Source organism: Tribolium castaneum, chromosome 3 (genome assembly GCF_031307605.1).
Source record: "Tribolium castaneum strain GA2 chromosome 3, icTriCast1.1, whole genome shotgun sequence".
NCBI lineage: Eukaryota > Metazoa > Arthropoda > Insecta > Coleoptera > Tenebrionidae > Tribolium > Tribolium castaneum.
Window position 1 is genome coordinate 20,762,295 of NC_087396.1, and position 20,854 is coordinate 20,783,148.

Here is a 20,854-nt window from a genome sequence, read left to right on the forward strand (position 1 = left end):
GGGCCAAAAATACGCCCACTTTCTACAACGATTTACTCAAGTCGGACGATTCGCAAACACTGGGGGGCTGATTTCACAATTTAGGTCAAGTTGAATATTTTCCAAATTGTTTCGCAACGGCGGCGCGTGCATTTTGCAACAGTTTACCAATTTTCATCCAAAGTAATGCAGTAGTATAAGGGCCCCTATGCACACTGCCTACTTCTAAGGAAAACACCCCGATTTTCAAGGAAAATTTTGTTTTGTTTATGACAAGAGAATTATTCTAGAAAACTTTGATACATTACCATTTGGATATTAATCCTTATATTATTTTTCCTTAAATGAACTATTTTGAACTTAGCGCTTAACAAATTAGTTTCTTATAGTTTGGGAGCTGATTGATATATGTATATTTTTATCTATTGTAATTTTTAAATGCATTCAATATCGCCAATGTTGGACAAGTGAACTATATGGAAAAAATTGAAAAAAACTCGAAAAAGTTATTGGACTCTCCTTCTTATTTAGGAATTTTTGTACGGTAAAGTTTTTTTGTCTCGAGATTTTCTCTCATGGTAAACCAACAGCTAAACTATAGCGTAAACGTTCTGTGGCTTAAACTAGCATAAGTAGCTCAACGAATATTTATTGAACTGGTTGAAACAGTAATTAATTTTAAAATTATACTATTTTCTACTTAATTTTTTGAATTGGCGGTTAGAATCTGTTATTATTTTAGGTTAACTTAAAATGACTACAAAAATTTATGGTGTAGATATGGAGGTCCTGCAAAAACTGTATCAGTTCCAGTTTTTGTTAAAGAAAAGAAAATTTGGAATAGTCGACAAAATGGTGGACTTCATAAATCTAATCTAATATCCTTCTCATTAAAATATATTTGGGTTATATAAATAGAAGGCACCATAAGTACCATAAATATAAATTTCTTTATCTATTTTTGACTTTAAAGTTGAAATGTTGTGCTGAACAGGTACCCATATAGTACCAACTTCAAAGCAAGAAAAAATCGCATATAATCATAATTTAATAATAAATAGTTTTTACATCAATTTTCTTTTAAAGTCGTTATCCTTATAAAGCAGGGCAGGACAGTGAATTCATGTACGTAGTCCACTCATGAGCGAAACGAATTTGCTTAGATGAAACCTTATTCATTTTTGTACTCAAGTGGCCCAATGGAAAAACAGGGTAAAATATTTAAAAAATGTTTCAAAATAATTTTAGTAATGTTAAAAAAAATAAAATAAAGTAAAACAAAAAAGTTATGGAGTGAATAAATAATATGCGTAACACGAAATCCAAATGTAAATTTGTCATTGTGGTCAGTTTATTTGATGTTTTATGCAACCAACTATTCAAAAAAACTACAAAGTTCAGTGTCTTCATTTTCTTCACAATTAAAAGAACACAAGCAAAAAAAGTAAACTGTACATGTTTATGAATAAATCGGTTATAAATCAACTTTTGTCTTTTTTTACTTTTGTACATCTTCTTGTATTTAACGGCGGCTTTAAGCCCGGTATACCGAAAACCCCAGCCATTTGTTTCTCCGACATGTATGGTTATGGTTGTAAAATCGGTGCTCGAAAACAGGAATTTTAGCCAAAAAACGCCCAAAATCGTATCAATTTATTGATCAAAAACCCCCCCACAGCCAGACTTTGCATCTAAATCAGCCCTCTGGCCCCGCAAGCGTTTTCATAACACAAGTGTAAACAAAAAGTTTGTGTTTGAAAAATGACCATCACTTTGAAAAAAGCCCCCAAATGAGCGAAAAAATGAGTTCGCAAAGCCAGGACTTCAACGTGATCCAGTTCGAAAAACGCCTCACTGCTTTGAAAGACTCGCAAGAAAACATCAATGCTTGCTGTAAATGGTGCTTGGAAAACCGACAGTTCCACAAGAAAATCGTCAACTCGTGGCTCAACGTCCTCAAACGTGTCAAAGTGGAGCAGAGACTCAACCTGTTTTATTTAGCGAACGATGTTATCCAGTATTCGAAGCGGAAACAGTACGAGTTTGTGGACAGTTGGGGCACTGCCTTGCAGAAAGCCACCACTTTAGTCAGGTATTTATCGCGAAACGTGGAAGCATTGTCGAGGTTTGTGTTGCAGAGACGACAAAGTCAAACACAAAATCGTGCGGATTTTCAACATTTGGCAACAGAGGGGCGTTTACAACGAGGAGTTTATCTCGGATTTGTGTGGACTGATTAGCGTCGTGCCTACGGCTTCCAAAAACGACGAACCGCACGAATTCCAGGTTGTCTCACTCTATTTCTGCTCCGAAAACAACTTTTTTCTTTTTTAGTCGTCTTATGTTATCAACAAGATCAAACAGTGTTCCAAGCTCGAAACTGAAACCGATTTAAAACTAAAGGTTTTGAAGGAACACAACCCGAAAATACAGCTCGAGACTGAGTCACTTTGCACGTCGCTGAAAGGTGGTGCCGCTGCTTAATTTTTGGTGTTTTTAATTTGTTTTTTAGATCGGGCGCATGTTGACGACGTGGAAAAGGAATTAGAAGTTTACGTCAAGCATTTAGAAGGGTACATTAATGCCCTTAAGGCGGAAATTAAGTGTCGGATCACCAATATCTCAGTACTGAAACAAGCCAACAACCAGTTGGATAAGGACAAGAAAGATGTGAAAGTTGTGGCGAATGTGAGAGGGTTTTTTGTAGCCTACATATTTTGAACAAGTTTTGCAGGCTTATAAAGTGTTCGGGAACAAGGTTAAAGCATTCCAGAAGAAATTAGAGGAGCATATGTTGACGCTGAGCAGTCCGGTCCCTTCTCCCGATGTAAATGCCCCCTCACCTAGTCCTGATTGTGATATCGAGCTGCCTGACGATAACGAAATGAAAAACAACAGTAAGGCTTTTCTTACGATTTTCTGGATTATTATCATGTCTCAAGATTTTAGTTTTTTTTAATTCTGAATCTTTCAAGTCTTTTCCATCTAATTTGTGTTTCAAACTTTTTTATCTCACATTTTCGTGTTTTTTTTTAATACTAAATCTTGAAACAACCATTTTCCATCAGATTTTTTTCCAGGGAGTTCAAAGTAGTGTCTCAACACTTTTAGAAATTTAGATTGTTCGCTCTATTTACTATCAAACTTGGGTATTGACAAAACTGAAAAAATGCTCTGTACATAAAAAAATAGCATTTTATCAGTAGGGAGTGCCAAAAAATATTTTTCGAGTTTTTTGTTTAGATTCTCACGTTGAGTACAACGCGGCGGTTCCTTTTTCCGCCGGTTATTACAACCCTGTGCCACCCCCATCTACAGAACCTTCAAATTTCGTTACCAACGGTTACACGAGTTTCATTGGCTCAAGTTTCAACGTCCAAGTGCGTAAACAGTCGTTATTTTAAACAATTAATCAATTTTTTCCAGAATTTAAACACCTCAACTCTTTTCACCAACACCCAAACAACAAATACGCTGACGGAGGTCACGAATAGTAATTACGACTTGTCGTCGGTTTTACAATCAATAGCTAGGCCTCCGCCACCTCCCATCGAACCCTCAACAGAAACACCCTCTTTTCCGTATCAAGAGGGCCCCCACATGCCCCTACTCCCGCCCCCCATGCCCCCATTTAGTGAAAACTCGTACCAGTTTACAAATACGAGTTTCACGCAACCCGTGTACGAAACCGCCCCCATGGGGGCCCCCGACGAGTACAACCCGGAGCAAGAGCCCGAAACGTGGGACACTGACCCGAGTTGGACGCAACCAACGCTTGATACAGACACGCCTGAGAGCCCCCCTAATTTCGAGAAAGAGGGCTATATCGAAGGGGCGGAGTACCACGATAATGTGGTCTCGAGCGGGGTTGCTGACGTTGACCACAGATTACTACACCCGTTAGGTAGCAGAAAAAATCAAATGTATAACTCTTTCAGTACTGTTTTTCAGACGGGGCTAGGGGGCGCAAGGACGTTGATCACCGCAATTTGATCAGTCTGACGGGGTCGCCCGCCGACGTTTCGTCCAACGTTTGGACGCCCTCAGGACCCGATCAGGTACACGCTACGGGTGACTAGATTAAGATACGAAACGAGTTACAAAATTCAATTACTTGACTTATTATTATTTATCAGTTAACTAATCTGAAATATAATAGTGTTAAACCATAGAGTTAAATAGGAATTAGTGTTAACGTCGTCTGGAAAACCACATTTTGTGAATTACATTTAATGCTTTCCACAGTTTATAAAGCGCTCTCTGGCGAGGTTATTGGAACTATCGAAAACGGAAACGTTTTATTAGTTCATCGTTTCGTATCCTACGCTTTAGTACCCCGTAGTTCACACAAATCTCACGTTTGGAACGTGCAATGTTTTAGGATTATCGTGTCGAAGACCAGGATTACAGACTACCGCCGTTCAACATCGAACAATTGAAGCTTCCGCCGCCTCCACCACCGCCCCCGAAAAAGATTCTCTCCCCCCGGAAACTGCAAGACAACACCGAGAGCATCGACATGGAGCTAAGCGAGGACGAGACGGAGGAGAAAATGCACCCGCCTTTGCTGAAGCCGCCGCCCCCGCTCCCGGACCTGCCGGACGACGTGGACGCCAACAGTTTTCTCGACGATCTCGACAATGACCTGAATTCGAACGAATTCACCGCCAATTTGCACGACCCCGAAATGGGCGGTTTCGGCCCCTGGAGGCCCCCCAAGCCCAACTTCGGCGGCTTCCGAAGGGGGCACAGAGGCCGCGGCGTGATGATGAGAGGCCGAGGGCGAGGATTTAGAGGAGCGAATTTTAGAGCGCGAGGATTTAGAGGCGGTAGACGAGGTAACTCGAGGGGGTTTCAAGGGGGGTACTGAGCAGGCGAATGTAAAGTTTGTACAGGTTTTAGCATGTACTGGATGTAATAGAAAAAGAACAATATTTTTAGGGTTATTTCGATCATACACAGTACCTGAAGAATTTAAAAATCAATGGTTCTTCTGTGTATGCTGGAATTATTTGTAGTGCCGCATTTTTTTTTAGGTTGAATGTCACTGTAATTTTGTTCAACATTGTACTGTATTAATAAATAAAATGTATTACTGGGTTTTTATAATTTACAACATGTGATTTGTGCAAATAAATCGAGCCTCTACATTTATTCAAATACCAAAAAACGGACAGAAATTAATTTTATTATCTATCTATAAGGAACAAATTTTTTTGTACCCTTTCCCTATTCCCCTCTCCTTCTCTATGTTGTGTTTTTTATTTACAGAAATAATTTTTGTTGTTTACTTCTTGTAGGTAGATAAGGAATTTCTAAAGTTCGCAAATCACATGCAACCACACGTTGTAGACGAAATGCTAAATAAATTTTTTATGGTGTCGTTCCTAAATATATTTTTCCATTCATTTCCATTACAAAGTCCGGGTTTATTGAAACAAAATTACAGTGAAATTCGCGCAGTCACTCCAGTCGCAATATTTCGGTTCTTTCGAATTTTTTCAGCTCCTCGCAGTTGAGCTTCTTGTGCAGTTCCGGTTCTGTGAGAAGATAATCGTAGATCTTATCAGTACTGGTCCGAGAGCTAACTTCCTCCGATTTTCCCTCGCTTTCAATAGGTAAGTTAGTTTTTTGTAAATCACGCCGTATGTATTCGCTCAAAGTTGTCGATAAAAGCTTATTGATTTTTGTAGTGGTGTTCCAGTCGCTTTTGAGAAAACTATTTTCTTTGAAGACCACATCGACGCCCAGATCTGGATGATTTCTGACCACACCGCGGTAAATCGAGCGCTGACTTTTGATATCTGAAAGGAACAATTTAAACGATTTCCAGGCGCCAAATGGTAAGTACCTCCCAGAGACTTTTTTATTCGTATTTTTAAAGGCGGAACGTTTATTTCCTTGATAATGCCATTAATCTCTGCGATAAGCAAGCAGTGTATTATCACCATGATCAGACTTATGAGCGTTTCCATTACAAAATTTGGCGATGAGTAAATGTGGACGAAAATCGTGTGAGACCACAATTTCGCTGCGGACTCAACTAGCGAATTCATTTTTGAAATTTTGACAAGAAATTTTGAGATTTTTAATTAAAAAAAAAAACGTTCCGTAGCAACGCATTTAACAAATATTTTCACCGGCAATTGTTCCCATTTCTCCAATTAATTAAACGAATCGTTCAAACACCACTCCGCTTTCTGATTGGCTGACCTCTAAAAGACCGCGCGTTTGCACCAATCAGATTCACGCCCCGCCTGACCGATCCTCATTTGTTTGGATGCGTAGTACTTTCGCGCAGTTCACTTGTCTCATTTATCCGTTGGCTTGATATTTGATTTTACGACCTCCGACAAAAACGTGCATTTCCGCTTGATCATTCCTTTGTTTCACCAATTTGTTAACTGAAGATTTGTGAAAGAAAATCTTCTAGCCCGGTTTTTAACCCCCGAAATAATCGTAGTGTGTGGCTTTTGAACCAGTATAAACCGGTAAAAACTAACACCAAATAGGTAAGTAACGTTTTTTCCAATTTTGGTAGTTTTTCATTAAAACTTTCCAGAATGACTTCCACTAATATCTTCACGGGGGTGGGCGGTGGCCGTAACTCCAGCCGGGTCTTGAAGCCTCCAGGTGGAGGACATACGGACGTCCTGGGGCTTTCAGCCCCGCCTGAGAGGCCCCAAGAGAAGAAGATCAATCCGAGGAACATTTCTTCCATTACTGAGGGCACGAATGTGAACATGACTGAAGCAAAACCGGTGCAAAAGACTGAAGAAAAGCCGGTTCAGAGGGCGGAAGAAACCCCCAAAGAACCGGTGAAACAAGCCACTGAGGCCCCAAAGCCTTCCGCACCGGCCAATCAAGAAGCCCCGCCCCCGCCACAAAATAACGGCAACTCGCGCGGGCGGGTGCCCCCAGGGGGCTTCTCTTCCGGCGGTTTTTGGTAAACCATGACTTATGTGCTTATACTTGTGATGCTTTGAATTTTTATGACCACTTATTTGCGAATATGTGCAACAGTATTTATAACAATTAATAAATAGTCTCATTTTGGATAACTCGTGTTTCTTTTCCCGTGATAACACCGATAATAGAATGTTTTGTAACGGCTAGAGTCCGTTAAACCCATTCTATTTTTCAAACGGTTTTCATACGTATTGTTGGTTGTATAAATACAATTTCATAAAAACTCGTATTTTTTATTTACGTTTTAAAGGACGGTCAAAAGGGCACAATTTAACCGAAAGAATTTTACGTATTTCATTTTTAATTGTATTTTAAAATGTGGTGACAACGTAACCTCAAAATTACATAACCTATAAACCCGAAGTCTCGAATTTTATCAAACCGGTGGCAAGTATGCCAATTTTAACGATTAAATAAACGAGTTAAAATGTTCGTGACCAGGCTTGTGCCCCTGATGCGGGGCAACTTGCGCATTGTCCCAAAAGTGGGCCCCCTTGCGCGAACATTTAGCGATTCGTCCGAGCCCAAGCAACTGGTGACCTACCGCTCGTTTGAAGAAATCGAAACAAAGAACAAGAACACATACTTGGACATGATCCACATTTTCGTCAACCGAGACAGTGTCCACCGGCGGGGCCACGTTGAATTTATCTACTCTGCGCTAAAAAACATGGAAAGTTTTGGGGTCCACAAGGACCTTGAAGTGTACAAAGCCCTAATAGACGTCCTGCCGAAAGGCAAATTCATTCCGAGGAACATGTTTCAAGTCGAGTTCATGCACTACCCCAAGCAGCAGCAGTGCATTATCGACTTACTCGAACAAATGGAAGACAACGCTGTGATGCCCGACTACGACATGGAGGAGCTTTTGAAAAATATTTTCGGAAATCGGGGATTCCCCTTGCGCAAATATTGGCGGATGATGTACTGGATGCCCAAATTTAAAAACGCGTCGCCTTGGCCCATCCCGAACCCGCTCCCTGACGGCGTGTACGAGCTGGCAAAGTGCGCAATTGAGCGGATCAGCAGTGTGGACATCCAGACACAAGTTACGACGTATCAGAGTAAAGACATCGAGGATTGTGTGGACGATACGTGGATTATTAGCGCGCAAGCCCCCATCCAGAAGGACCTGTTGAAGAGACACGACGTGACGGAGCCTTTGTACGTCGAGGGGCCCTTTCGCGTCTGGCTGAAGCACCAACAAGTGACTTACTTCACCTTGCGCAAAAACGCCAAATTCGTAGCTCCAATCAAAGAGGATCTAGATGATGTCAGTGACATTAAAATCCCCTTTTTCAACATCAAGCCACCCGTGAAAAATCTGACAGTGGTACCAAGTGTCCATGAGCAAGAAGATGGTACTATTCTGGCACTATGTGCTACTGGGACCTCCAGTAAAGACTCACTAGTTTCGTGGATTCGGCATTTGGAAAAGGATAATCCGGTGTTGGCCGAAGTTCCGGTAGTTTTTACGCTTCGGAGCGGAACTAAAGAAATTGTCACAGTTGGCGATGATAGGAAACAAATTGAAAATAAATGAATTAGTTAGTTATTAATTTTTATTTCTTATTCTCTTGGAGGATAATTCATTGGAGTCCCTGGCGATTGATACAACGGCCGACTTTGAGCCGTATAAAGTGACGCGGGGGCTGATTGTTGGTATTGTTGTTGGCTCCTGACGGGGTACCCCGCTGTGATGCTCCCAGTCTTGGGCTGCGCGGGGCTCAAGGGTATGGAGCCCCCATGAATGACGTGTCCGTGCGAACTCGGTACTCTTAGAGTGTAATGTTCGGGTAATTTCTGCTCCAAGTGGTACGTTTGGGGCCGTGGGGGCTCGTAGGCGCTCCTAGAGGGTGGGGGCTCCCGCGACGAGATGGACCCCAAAGGATAATACATCGAAATATCCTGCGGAGAGACCGAATAAAACGTTGCTTGCTGACTCGGATATTGCGTCTCTGAAATTATCGACGAAATTACAACACTGAAAAGTGATAATTAAATGGAAAAAGCATGAATGGGTGGTGATAAATGAAGCCACAACTTTCTCGACTAATGAAGGAAGCTTCCCTTCACCCAGAAAAAATTAAGTGGTGCCTGAGTGAAAAGAACCTCTTCATTATGAATGAAGCTAAAGTGGTGTAGAAACACTCACTGTTCCATAAAACTGCCCTCACTAACTCATTACGTCTACCATCATCTTCTGCAAACAAAATCGGTTAAAACCTAGCTAGAACATTACCACGAAACAGTGAATAATTACTTTGGGGCGAGTTCTGGTAGGAAGAGACCGCCACTGAGGGCTTGTAGCCATAGCCTTGGTGGTAGGACGACACGGGGGCCGGCTGCGGGCTAGGGCTCCGCGGGCGTTTGACCGCAGTTTTAAACGTTTGTTGCTGGGGCACAGCATTGCGGGGCACACTGGGCGAGATGTACAACGGCTGGTGGTGCACCAGACCCGTCGGGAGGGCTTGAATCGCCAGCACGTCACTAAAAAGTGGTCTTTAAACAATGCAATACTAAAAATGACCCACTTGTTCTCCTTCTGTCGCCTCCTATTATCATCCTCGTTGAGGACTTTTTTCAACTGTAAAAACAACTGGTGTTTCTCCTCTTTCAGTTTCTGGAGCTTGCTCTCAAGCTGTGAGATCTGTTCGCGGGTTTCACCCAAAGTCATGACGTCTTGTTGCTCGCGAGCTTCGCGTTCTTTACGGAGACGTTCCTCTTCCACTTCGGCCTCCCGTTCTTGCTTTTTGCGAGCGCGCTCACGCAGAATGTGCGCTTTGAGCACCTTCCACATCTGCTCGGACCGATCCGGCTTGCTGTTGTCCACAGCGGCAGGCATTTTGCACAAATTACGAATTATTTCGTATTGTTATTTTACAGGAACTGTCAATGTCAACATGACGTTTGACACTTGTCGGCAGGATTGCCAACAATTTATTGGCCAGATTTTAACCAAAATTGGGCGAAAACTCAAATTTTTGACCCGCTTCCACATGTTTTTTTTAGTTTAAGCACTTGGGCCGAAACTCCCAACATTTTGATACGAATTTGTAGCGAAAAACGCCCGTTTCGCGTGAAAACAGAATTGGTTTAGATTGGCGATACTGTTTCATCCGCGAGGGAATTTTAAATGAAACACGATCAGTGGTAAAGTTTTTATTAAATCTAAATTAATTTCCTTTCGAATATCGCTTCCAGAACTTTTTAACATCATCATGTGCCGATTTATTGATGATTAGAGTCCGTTTTTCTTTGTTACACCAAATTAGATGGCCATTAGACTGTGCATACTCTTTCAGTATATTAAAATCAGCCTAAAACACAAATTAAAACCGCGTAACAATTTTTCTTGTAATACCTGTGATAGGAATTGGCTGTATAAAACGCCCTCTGAATACGTTAATCTGTTCCGCTCAATTTCCCACAGTTTGATTTGATCCACAACTGTCGGAGGTAGAGGATGTTTGGCCTCACCTTCCAACATTTGAGGATGTGCATGTTGTTTGAGGTACCCGATAATTTGATCGGCTGTGATTCCCCCTTTCAAAGCCTGTCTTATGGAATCACGTGTTATTACGCCCACTACAAGGTTCGGAAACCTGGGAAAAGTCCGATAGTCATAACATTTTTTTATTTATTTTGTGACCCACCTATACATCAGTTCTGTGAAAAGACCAATTAAAGCAACTTGAAGATTAGAATCCGTGTAAGCATAAACCCTGTAGTTTGTCTCTACAATTATGTAACCTTTTGGAGTGTCTTCCTCCAAAATTCGAGTTTCGGGGCCTTGGCTACACGTAATATTTAAGGCCAATCTGGTCGGGTAAAAACGGCCTGCTTTGCGCTACAAAATTAATTACATTAATCATGGGTGCTGTGGAATGTGACGTCCAGAAAAAAAAATTTGGTAACCATGGTAACGAAAACAAGACCTACTTTTCTTTGATACACTAATCCGAATTCTCTCAAGTGTTGGAGAAAAATTAAAAGGCCGGGACTCATGCCTTCAGTGCTATAATCCTACAAAAAAATGTTGCTATTAAAAAAAAACGCCAAGTGTTATGAGTTATGACATACTTTTCCAAGTGTACTAAATGAGAGTTGGAATAAAAACGTTAAACATTCAACCAGACTTAATCCTCTTTGCTCAACTGTGTCGAGATATTGGAGTAAAAAATGCCAAACTTGTGCTTGCCTATCTAAGAGTAAAAACTGGAAGCCTTGACGTGTTATAACAGGACTGCCATCTTCCTCGTCTCTACATAAATATAAATAAGATAACGAGTCAATTTTGGAGAAATTCAACCTTTTCATAAGCCCAGCGTGTAGTAAAATTCTGACAGCATCCGCAGAAATTCCCTCTTGTTGTTGCGACCCCACCATGTAATGTAACACACATTCCCACCGTTCGAGCGAATAAGCGTCCAAAAAAGACACATCTCTTGCCTTACTGTCAACTTCTAAAGCCGAAGACATGCTCCAAGGTTTGCCCCTTGGGATAAATCACGCAGTCATTGCAATAATCACACTAATTACACTCTCACCCCCCTAATAAGGCAATTTTCAAATTCTTTTTAAACGTAACTGAAAGGATCCAACCTAGGAGCCCCCCTGGAATCGCAGCCTCCTGCCATACCGACAATTCGCTCAAAACCTTACTCACATAAACGTGCTCTCTACAAATAACCCCCCTTTTCGTGTGTACAAGCGCATTTAAACACTCACTTGGAAAAGGCCTGAGCCCCCCATGACGCCACAACTGCCTGGGGCACCGGCTGTTCAACGAACAAAATTCGAATCACGTACTGGCGTGCCAGTTCTGGCAATTCTCTAAAATCGTCAATCGAAATTTGGAATTTTAAAGTGGGTTTTTACCGGTAAACGGCCAAACAAATCGTTGGATGGTTGTAGAGTTTTTCCAACGTTGCCGAAGAGCGCGTTTTTAAGTAGTCGTACAAGTTTTTACATTCTAAGTTTGTTGGTTTCAAAAAAAGCGAGCTGGGTTGCGCGGGCTCGGCGTCTGCCATTTAAACAGCCCCCTTGCAAACTTAAAATTAGGGTTAGGGTAACTACTGTCAACGCAATTGTCAGATTTAAAGCTAACCCAACTTTTCCTCCGAAGGAGTTGTTATTTAATTAACCACTCGCTTCGTCTTAATAAGTGTAGAAAAAACTTGGTTTTCGCTCTGCTTCGAAATGCCAAGTTTTTGGGCATAAAATATTTTGGCTATGTTTTTTTAATTATTCAAACGTTGGGGAATTTGGGTGGCAGGGTTGGTCAAAAATATTACGGTGACGATAGCACTTTGGAAAGAGCTAGCACCATGAAATTTCCAGCGGACCAGTCAAATCACGGATGTGCGTTTTCAGCACTTTGCGACGTTGCTACGTTTCTCACAAATTATAAGAAAATAAATTATTTACTCATTTTCTTTTAAAATTCAAGTGTATTGTTATTAAAAAAAATAAAGTAAATGCAATTTCAAACTTGTTGTATCTTTGAAAGCAATGGGGGATGTAGATAGTTTACTAGTTGACACAAAAAGGTGAAACCGCCTAATAAAGGCAAAACAAAAACGAGGAGGGCATGCTACCCAATTATTTAGGGGGCAGATTCCACCTAAATAAGATAATTATTCGTTAATTTCTTCTTCAAAAACATTATTTGAAAAAAAAAGTTAATAGAACGACATACTAATTCAAACAGAGGGTTAGATGTCTTCCCAAACTTTTAGAGGATTGAAATTTTCAAGAAAGGTAGGTATTTAATGGGCTTTCATGTGGAATGGGTTAAATGCGTCGACAAAAAGAAATAGTACTAGAAAAAAATATTTAATATTATTAATAAAATGTTGACATATTTCAAACTAAGGGTTGGATGTCTTCCCAAACTTTTAGAGGGTTGAAATTTTCAGGAAAGGTAGAGTATTTAATGGGCTTTCATGTGGAATGGGTTAAATGCGTCGACAAAAAGAAATAGTACTAAAAAAAATATTTAATATTATTAATAAAATGTTGACATATTTCAAACTAAGGGTTAGATGTCTTCTTAAACTTTTAGAGGGTTGAAATTTTCAGGAAAGGTAGAGTATTTAATGGGCTTTCATGTGGAATGGGTTAAATGCGTCGACAAAAAGAAATAGTACTAGAAAAAAATATTTAATATTATTAATAAAATGTTGACATATTTCAAACTAAGGGTTGGATGTCTTCCCAAACTTTTAGAGGGATGAAATTTTCAGGAAAGGTAGAGTATTTAATGGGCTTTCATGTGGAATGGGTTAAATGCGTCGACAAAAAGAAATAGTACTAGAAAAAAATATTTAATATTATTAATAAAATGTTGACATATTTCAAACTAAGGGTTGGATGTCTTCCCAAACTTTTAGAGGGATGAAATTTTAAGGAAAGGTAGAGTATTTAATGGGCTTTCATGTGGAATGGGTTAAATGCGTCGACAAAAAGAAATAGTACTAAAAAAATATTTAATATTATTAATAAAATGTTGACATATTTCAAACTAAGGGTTGGATGTCTTCCCAAACTTTTAGAGGGATGAAATTTTCAGGAAAGGTAGAGTATTTAATGGGCTTTCATGTGGAATGGGTTAAATGCGTCGACAAAAATGGAAAGTTAATTTTGTAAGACATAAAAAAGCCAGTTGAAGCCAGTTTTGCACTTTTATGTCAATCAAATTACAATTCGTCCGAAATTCTGTATTTGTAATTATTATTTTTTATAATAATTATAATGCTTATCTCTTTCTTGGCAGCGACCTTGTGATAAGTATCTGGGTAATAATAATAAAATCACAATTCGTGCATTTTGATAAATTATAAATTTTTGAAGAACTGCTTTTCTCGTAGGTACCTTAAAACGAAAATTAGTTTATTGAAGTCGTGTTAATGAGCCGATTTTTACGAGATAAAAAGGTAAAAAGGGTATACCGATTATTTGGAAAACATTTTATTGGTCTACTTAGAATCATCCCGGCTTCCCGGCTACGCGGTATTTTCTTAGAATTTAGAGTAATCGTCTGCTACCTTATCTCTGTCTGCTATAACGAGTTATACCGATTCTCGATTCATCTGAATTTGCAGTTATTGCATGGCTTTGGTGATAGCAGGTGTATTTTGCTGAGCTTTTGCGCGAATTAATTTTGTAAGAACCTTTTTGCTTTTCGGAATCTTTTCTTTTGTTTTTAGTTTATTGGTTTTGTTTTCAGCATTTATAGTCGTTAGTTTTAGAATTTTTAGATTTTTTAGTTTTTGAATTTTTGGGTTTTTTTAGTTTTAGAATTTTTAGTTTTTAGTTTTTTATTATTATTTTTGTTGTCTACTTTAAAAAATGCCCAAGAATTTTGATTTCAAGGAATTAGCCGATTTTATCAAAAGTTTGGCTCCTAATACATCACTTACATACATCGCAAATCTACCTTTAAGTGATCGGATTATTCATGAATCTTCTATTTACATGTTCCGCCTTTCTAAACCTAGCAAACGAAGGTTAAACGATTGTAAAAATCGTATTAAGAAAATTTTGTCGCGGAACGAAGGAAACATAAAACAGTTTTTCCATAAAAAAATCGTCGAATCCAAAATCATTTCTAATAGTCCCGTTTTTTTTGATAATCATTACACTACTGAAAAAAATGATTTTTCAATTAACTCACCAGAATCCACCAATCAGTTTTCTTCTTTCGATAATTACAATGATTTCCATATTACCGATTTTTCAGTGAATGACGTTCCAAATTCAATAAAAAATTTATATAACCAACCTAATAAATCAAAATTTACTCTTTTGCCAGAAAATTCACAAAATGATATATCAATAAAACGTTTAAAACCAATGTCTTTTAAAAATTGTAATATTAAAGAAGGCACTTTTTCACTAAGTTATGAACAATTTAATGACATTAAATTTAATAATTCTTTAATTAACTATCAAATTACTGTGAGGAAGAAATTTGCAACAGTTAATAATATTTGTCCTCTTAATTTTAAAAAACACCAATCAGACAAGAAAGGAAAAAAATTTACAATTTATGCATATTGTGCACATGAAAATTGTAAAGTGTTTATCATTAAATTGTCGCCAGAAAAACATGATATTATTGGAACCGTTTTTAGTAATACACTAAATTATCGGCACGATAACCAAAAAAGGACAACTTTTGTGAGAAATTTTGAAAGACAGCTATTAGGAAATAAATTGCAGACATCGACTCCATTCATGACACGAGTTCGGGATACAAATTTTGTTCCCTCGGATCAAATTCGCGCAGGAAATTATGATAATATAAAATCCAAACATGTGTACAAAAAAATCAAGTCACAGACTCTTTCTAAATTAGATAGAGATACAGACGAATTTTTCGATCTTATAAAAATGTCGAGAGAAAACCGCCAGTATATTTATCGCGTTTTTGAGCCCCTAACAGTGTATTTATTTAGTATTGAACAGTTAGAAGTTATTAAACATGCACTGTCTCAAACAAATAATGGGTTTATAGTTTTACATTTAGATGCAACCGGAAGTGTCGTCCATTCTCCCCCTGAGACGAAAAAACGTGTTTATTATTACGCTGGAGTGGTACACATCAAAGATAAAGAACTTGTTTGTCCTGTTTTCGAAATGATAACTTCCGAACATGATGGTTATTCTATTGGTTCATGGTTACAGGCTTTTGAATCATTTATTGTTAAAAGTAAACAGCTAAAATGGCCCATTTTTTCTTATGTGGTTACCGATTTTAGTTTCGCTTTTATTAACGCCATCACCACACAGTGGAATAAAATGGATGATATTAGTGTATACTTAAATATTGTATACGATTATATAACATCAGAAACGACTGTTCGACCAAAAATCACTTTAAAATTATGTTGCGCTCATTTTATGAAATTAATAACAAATGACATTAACAAGATTTGCGGTAGCAATAAAACTCAAAAAAAATTTTTCAAACATTCTATAGCAGCTGTTTTTATGAAAACATCTTTACCTGAAGTGGAGAAGTGGTTCAAAAAGATGGTTTTAATTACTTCAAAAGAATTTTTAGATCTCGATGGGAAATTAAGCAATGTAATAAGCAAAATGTTTGATACATTAAATAATAGTAAAGATCTAGAAGACATAGATGAGGAAACTGAAACCGAAACTGAGGACACCGAAATTCCCCATACACTTTATCAAAAAAGCAAGTTTTATAGACATTTTTTCAAAATATGTGAACAAGATAAGAAAATGATTAATAGTGCAATAGATTCAGATAATATCAATATATTCTACAATCCTCTGATTTTAGATCTCATTTTAAAAAAATATTTACCAATTTTACCTCTTTGGTCAAATATTTATCCAAATTTACGTGATCGTGATAGTATTGGAAGATTTAGCAATGCGCCTGTGGAAAATTGGTTTTGTCAGGTGAAAAATAATATTTTGAAGCCAACTGGACTAAGACTTCGAAGTACTAGATTTATTCGAGTAGTTCGAGAAGTTGTCTTGAGTAAATCAAAAGAATGTGCACTTAATATAGATAAAAATCAATGTGCTATCATAAAGAAAAAGCGGATACAAACAAAAAATATTGATTTAGGATTAGAATCAGAAGAAAACTGGAACAAAAAAATTAAATCCGAAAAGAAAAAGTCATATTTTGAAAAACCAATTAACGAAATTCATCCTTCCCGTTCAAAATTCAATTCCAAAGTAAAAGAAATTAAAAACGTAGATTTTTATAATAACAATTTAATTCGAGATGACAGGTATTATACATTGGGAAACTCAGGCGTCAATTACGTTGTAGGATATTATTCTAATGCTCATCCAATGAAAGAACTTTACCTTGAAGATTTCGAGACTTTGGGAAATTTTAAAAATTTTAGAAAAATGTGGCTATCAAATTTTCTTATGGACATAAGTCTTCATGTTTTATATACAAAAAATCAACATAAAGACACTGTTCGTATCATCACAACGCATGAAACATTATCAATTTTTGAAAACACTTGTCCAAAACTTACTCACACACTAGAAGGAATTTGGTTGTTGCCTTTGTTAATAAATCAAAACCATTGGTGCTTTGTGATAATAGACTTTAATAAAAAAACATTTAGTTTCATTAACCCACTCAAAATAAGCAACCTTAATCAAACTGAAACATACTTAAAAAAATTTTTATTAGGAATTAGAGCACCAAGGCGATTTTCTTTTACGCATTGGAGATGTAATATTTTTAAACATCCTGTTCAAAAAAATGCTTACGACTGCGGTGTTTATGTTTTATTATTTGCAGAAAAATTTATAAAAGAGGAAAATCCAGATTTGTATTCGTGTTATGAACCAGAAGAATTTCGAATCATTTTAAGAAATTTGTTATTAGAAATGTCAGATGATATGGAAAATAGATGTTTGATTTGTGGGCAATTAAATTTAAATGTGACAACAGATTGGGTAGAGTGCGACTCCTGTAAGCGCTGGATCATGCTAAACTGTCTACCTCCAAGATTAGCTCCTTCTAATATTTCTGAAAATTTTACATGTTTTGCCTGTCAAAATTATCAGAACCTGTAGTTTATTTCTTTATTCTTTATTCTTTGTACCATATGATTCAATACGGGTGATTCAAAAGTGTCGTACAATCTGTTAAAGGACATCTGTCAAAGGTCAAAGGACATCAAACTGAATTGAAGGTTCCTATGGCAAAAAATTCTATTAGCCTATTTTCACAAGATAATGTTCTTTAAAGTTAAATTTTTCTTTTAATTTTTTGGTGTTTCAGATCATGTTTTTTGACTTTAGTTAGTACAAACGACACCTCTGGCAACAGATACCTGTTGAAAAAAAAACACTAGTTAATGTCTTATGATGTACGAAACAATTAAAAAACTTGCAAATTCGACAATAAATTAAACTCAACGTCATAAGAAACAAAAGTCGATACCGTTGCTAAGGAAAACAAATTAAAAAATTTTAATTAAAAATTAAGTTGCTTGAAAAAAAAGTGACTTCATTTTTATGCTTAATTGAACATCTTTTATCAGTTTATCACCATTCGAGAGTGTGTCTGCACTTTTGAATCACCCTGTCTTATACCTAATTTTTAATAAGTGGTGGCTATGAAAACAAAAATTATGACAACGTGGGTGTAATTTCAATTTTTGGTCTAATAAATTGTATGAGATTTGTCATTAATTCACAAAAAGTGGCGCTGAGCTTGTTTTACACTGATTTGAAATATGTACTTTCTGTTTCAAAACTATAGAAATATAGAACTAAAAAATACATTTTATCAACCTTATTAAAAAAAATCGGTAAAATGCGATGTTAGCATTTTCGTAATTTTGCAACAGGGAGTTATCATTGAATGCCACTAAGGGTTAGTTGCATAATTAAACAACACTGTCCCCGGTCATTCCTTGGAAGGGTGACTGGATAATGTCATGCCAAAAACATCGCAACTAACTCGTCTTTTGAAGAAGACGCGGTCCCGTTCACTATTAGTGGCCGTTAGGTCTGGTCAGAGGCTGTCGATGCGACCTGAAAACTCTGACACTTGGGTGATGACATTACCACCATACCCATATTTATTTATTTATTTTTACCACAGAGAGGCAAAAATGAAAAAAACAGACAAAAGGAAAATAGTTCGTACTGAAAAAATTATTAAAACTGTGTGACAAGTAGTAGAGAAAACACTGACTTGTTTACCTATACCGGTGGGACACGGGGGGACAAACCTTATTGCCAAAATGGCAACGTTGCAGGTTCATAATTTGAGGTGAACTACATCACAAAAGCATGATTTTTGTGTATAACAAGAATCTGTGATACAACTGAACACTACTTACAAAATTTGAGTGTAAAGCCTTCATTATTTCATAATTTTCATACAGAACAAATGTTAAAAGTGTTAGCTAGAAGCTAAGCTATAAAGTTTTAAAACTTTTGTTTTCTATTGCCACTGTTTATTAGAAATTAAATCTATCATACGGTATTACTCCGCTTTTATTGTTGAAGCACAGTAATTTTTAGTTTATCTAGGCTTGGGCATTAGTGCATGTTGCATAGGTAACAGTGGCGTTCGTTCTTATTTATTAGATAAAATCCAAGATTTTTAAAATTTCCAGATAGTAAAACTGGGGACGAGCAAAATGGAGATTATGTATTTGTTTTAGTAATTTTAATTTTGGAAATTTTAGAAATACTACACAATTTTTTAGTTATTTGTTCGGTGCTTGCATGATATGGCTTATATTTTTTTAAATAAGAATTAATTTTAAGTTTCCTCTCTCAGAATTAGTGCCTTGTCGCGGCGAGAGAGCTTACCGAGTAATATTTATTAAAGACATTCCATAAATAAGGTAACTAATATTACTTAAATATTAATTAATTTTTAGTATTTTCTTACTGTGTAAATATTACTCGAACAAAACTAATTAAGGTTCCTTTACAAAAAAGTACTAACTCTCTGCGTTTGACAGAAAAGAACGTTTGAAAGTAATCAATCACGGAAGGCCTTGTTCCAAAAATAGGTAGAACGAATAACAAAAGTGTGGACTCGAATTATTTTTCGTTCTTTGTAACATGCCTGCCTATACCTGGAAGCGAGCTTCTGGGATTGGTCAGTTTGAAACCTCTGTATCACTTAAATGAAAAATAAATGGCCTACTTTTTTTGAATTTTTATCATCTCTATTGCTTTTCTACCAGCACATTTCCGCTGGGAAGTGAGTTCTGGACCACGCTGTATAAATTACTTTTAAATTACCTATTAAAGATAGCTTTGTTGCATAAATTTATCACATTATTTTGTGAAATAAATATTAAGCTTTTCCAAAGATGAATTCAGCAGCTCTAGAAAGGTGTAACAATTTGTCTAATAATTTTTGTTTTAAGGTATCTACGAGATAAATGTTTTCCAAATAATCGGTAAACCATTTTTACCTTTTTATCTCGTAAAGATGGGCTCATTAACACGACTTTAATAAACTAATTTTCGTTTTAAGGTACCTACGAGAAAAACAGTTCTTCAAAAATTTATAATTTATCAAAATGCACGAATTGTGATTTTATTATTATTACCCAGATACTTATCACAAGATCGCTGCCAAGAAAGAGAAAATTTCAACCCTGTAAAAGTTTGGGAAGACATCCAACCCTTAGTTTGAAATATGTCAACATTTTATTAATAATATTAAATATTTTTTTCTAGTACTATTTCTTTTTGTCGACGCATTTAACCCATTCCACATGAAAGCCCATTAAATACTCTACCTTTCCTGAAAATTTCAACCTTCTAAAAGTTTGGGAAGACATCCAACCCTTAGTTTGAAATATGTCAACATTTTATTAATAATATTAAATATTTTTTTTAGTACTATTTCTTTTTGTCGACGCATTTAACCCATTCCACATGAAAGCCCATTAAATACTCTACCTTTCCTGAAAATTTCAACCCTCTAAAAGTTTGGGAAGACATCCATCCCTTAGTTTGAAATATGTCAACCTTTTATTAATAATATTAAATATTTTTTTAGTACTATTTCTTTTTGTCGACGCATTTAACCCATTCCACATGAAAGCCCATTAAATACTCTACCTTTCCTGAAAATTTCATCCCTCTAAAAGTTTGGGAAGACATCCATCCCTTAGTTTGAAATATGTCAACCTTTTATTAATAATATTAAATATTTTTTTTAGTACTATTTCTTTTTGTCGACGCATTTAACCCATTCCACATGAAAGCCCATTAAATACTCTACCTTTCCTGAAAATTTCATCCCTCTAAAAGTTTGGGAAGACATCCATCCCTTAGTTTGAAATATGTCAACCTTTTATTAATAATATTAAATATTTTTTTTAGTACTATTTTTTTTGTCGACGCATTTAAC

The 20,854-nt window shown here is 36.9% G+C and overlaps 5 protein-coding genes and 1 long non-coding RNA gene across 10 annotated transcripts; 3 read left to right on the top strand and 3 right to left on the bottom strand.

Annotated features, from left to right (window-relative positions):
* Positions 1–1,507: 1,507 nt before the first annotated feature.
* LOC659425 (uncharacterized protein) lies at positions 1,508–5,597 on the top strand. Its single transcript, XM_008201947.3, has 10 exons — positions 1,508–2,071; positions 2,118–2,265; positions 2,314–2,446; positions 2,492–2,667; positions 2,714–2,876; positions 3,223–3,359; positions 3,406–3,883; positions 3,931–4,037; positions 4,361–4,817; positions 5,485–5,597. Exons 1-10 carry the CDS (start codon positions 1,770–1,772, stop codon positions 5,496–5,498), a joined length of 2,115 nt encoding a protein of 704 aa, XP_008200169.1. The 5' UTR covers positions 1,508–1,769; the 3' UTR covers positions 5,499–5,597.
* On the bottom strand, positions 5,148–6,078 carry LOC135265757 (uncharacterized). Its single transcript, XR_010333603.1, has 2 exons — positions 5,831–6,078; positions 5,148–5,783 (listed from the first exon to the last, which is right to left on the bottom strand). It is a non-coding gene; the product is annotated as an uncharacterized LOC135265757 (long non-coding RNA).
* Positions 5,682–7,040, top strand: LOC659549 (uncharacterized protein). Of its 2 annotated transcripts, none has more exons than XM_064355899.1 (2): positions 5,682–5,822; positions 6,542–7,040. In XM_064355899.1, the coding sequence occupies exon 2, from the start codon at positions 6,543–6,545 to the stop codon at positions 6,927–6,929; it is 387 nt and encodes a 128-aa protein (XP_064211969.1). In that variant the 5' UTR covers positions 5,682–5,822; position 6,542; the 3' UTR covers positions 6,930–7,040. The 2 variants fall into 2 exon arrangements, with proteins under 2 accessions (XP_064211969.1, XP_970940.1); XM_965847.4 differs by lacking the exon at positions 5,682–5,822 and adding an exon at positions 6,281–6,491.
* A 182-nt stretch (positions 7,041–7,222) lies between these two features.
* Positions 7,223–8,503, top strand: ECSIT. Of its 2 annotated transcripts, XM_064355897.1 has the most exons (2): positions 7,223–7,335; positions 7,390–8,503. In XM_064355897.1, the coding sequence occupies exon 2, from the start codon at positions 7,403–7,405 to the stop codon at positions 8,489–8,491; it is 1,089 nt and encodes a 362-aa protein (XP_064211967.1). In that variant the 5' UTR covers positions 7,223–7,335; positions 7,390–7,402; the 3' UTR covers positions 8,492–8,503. The 2 variants fall into 2 exon arrangements, with proteins under 2 accessions (XP_064211967.1, XP_970998.1); XM_965905.5 differs by having other exon boundaries at positions 7,223–8,503.
* On the bottom strand, positions 8,493–9,886 carry LOC659682 (uncharacterized protein). 2 transcript variants are annotated; one of them, XM_965967.4, is made up of 4 exons: positions 9,483–9,885; positions 9,212–9,438; positions 9,104–9,151; positions 8,493–8,906 (listed from the first exon to the last, which is right to left on the bottom strand). In XM_965967.4, exons 1-4 carry the CDS (start codon positions 9,791–9,793, stop codon positions 8,518–8,520), a joined length of 975 nt encoding a protein of 324 aa, XP_971060.1. In that variant the 5' UTR covers positions 9,794–9,885; the 3' UTR covers positions 8,493–8,517. The 2 variants fall into 2 exon arrangements, with proteins under 2 accessions (XP_971060.1, XP_008200170.1); XM_008201948.3 differs by lacking the exon at positions 9,104–9,151 and having other exon boundaries at positions 9,483–9,886.
* Positions 9,887–10,097: 211 nt separating this feature from the next.
* mrn (marionette) lies at positions 10,098–12,181 on the bottom strand. 2 transcript variants are annotated; one of them, XM_008201950.3, is made up of 10 exons: positions 12,059–12,181; positions 11,830–12,001; positions 11,680–11,784; positions 11,499–11,630; positions 11,261–11,446; positions 11,032–11,212; positions 10,891–10,974; positions 10,605–10,798; positions 10,313–10,553; positions 10,098–10,268 (listed from the first exon to the last, which is right to left on the bottom strand). In XM_008201950.3, the coding sequence occupies exons 2-10, from the start codon at positions 11,979–11,981 to the stop codon at positions 10,125–10,127; spliced, it is 1,419 nt and encodes a 472-aa protein (XP_008200172.1). In that variant the 5' UTR covers positions 11,982–12,001; positions 12,059–12,181; the 3' UTR covers positions 10,098–10,124. The 2 variants fall into 2 exon arrangements, with proteins under 2 accessions (XP_008200172.1, XP_971121.1); XM_966028.3 differs by lacking the exon at positions 12,059–12,181 and having other exon boundaries at positions 11,830–12,032.
* Between the last annotated feature and the right edge of the window lie 8,673 nt (positions 12,182–20,854).

Bases quoted from the DNA above. Each gene is read 5' to 3' on its own strand.
- LOC659425 (XM_008201947.3), top strand. From the start codon at position 1,770: ATGAGCGAAAAAATGAGTTCGCAAAGCCAGGACTTCAACGTGATCCAG. The intron at 2,668-2,713 runs GTGAGAGGGTTT...CAAGTTTTGCAG, and splicing joins ATGTGAAAGTTGTGGCGAAT to GCTTATAAAGTGTTCGGGAA. The intron at 2,877-3,222 runs GTAAGGCTTTTC...TTTTTTGTTTAG, and splicing joins TAACGAAATGAAAAACAACA to ATTCTCACGTTGAGTACAAC.
- LOC659549 (XM_064355899.1), top strand. From the start codon at position 6,543: ATGACTTCCACTAATATCTTCACGGGGGTGGGCGGTGGCCGTAACTCC.
- ECSIT (XM_965905.5), top strand. From the start codon at position 7,376: ATGTTCGTGACCAGGCTTGTGCCCCTGATGCGGGGCAACTTGCGCATT.
- LOC659682 (XM_965967.4), bottom strand. From the start codon at position 9,793: ATGCCTGCCGCTGTGGACAACAGCAAGCCGGATCGGTCCGAGCAGATG. The intron at 9,439-9,482 runs GTGGGTCATTTT...ACCACTTTTTAG, and splicing joins AGGCGACAGAAGGAGAACAA to TGACGTGCTGGCGATTCAAG. The intron at 8,907-9,103 runs GTGAGTGTTTCT...CGATAATTTCAG, and splicing joins GAGGGCAGTTTTATGGAACA to AGACGCAATATCCGAGTCAG.
- mrn (XM_008201950.3), bottom strand. From the start codon at position 11,981: ATGGCAGACGCCGAGCCCGCGCAACCCAGCTCGCTTTTTTTGAAACCA. The intron at 10,799-10,890 runs GTAGGTCTTGTT...TTAATTTTGTAG, and splicing joins GATTAGTGTATCAAAGAAAA to CGCAAAGCAGGCCGTTTTTA. The intron at 10,269-10,312 runs GTATTACAAGAA...TTTGTGTTTTAG, and splicing joins ACAGCCAATTCCTATCACAG to GCTGATTTTAATATACTGAA.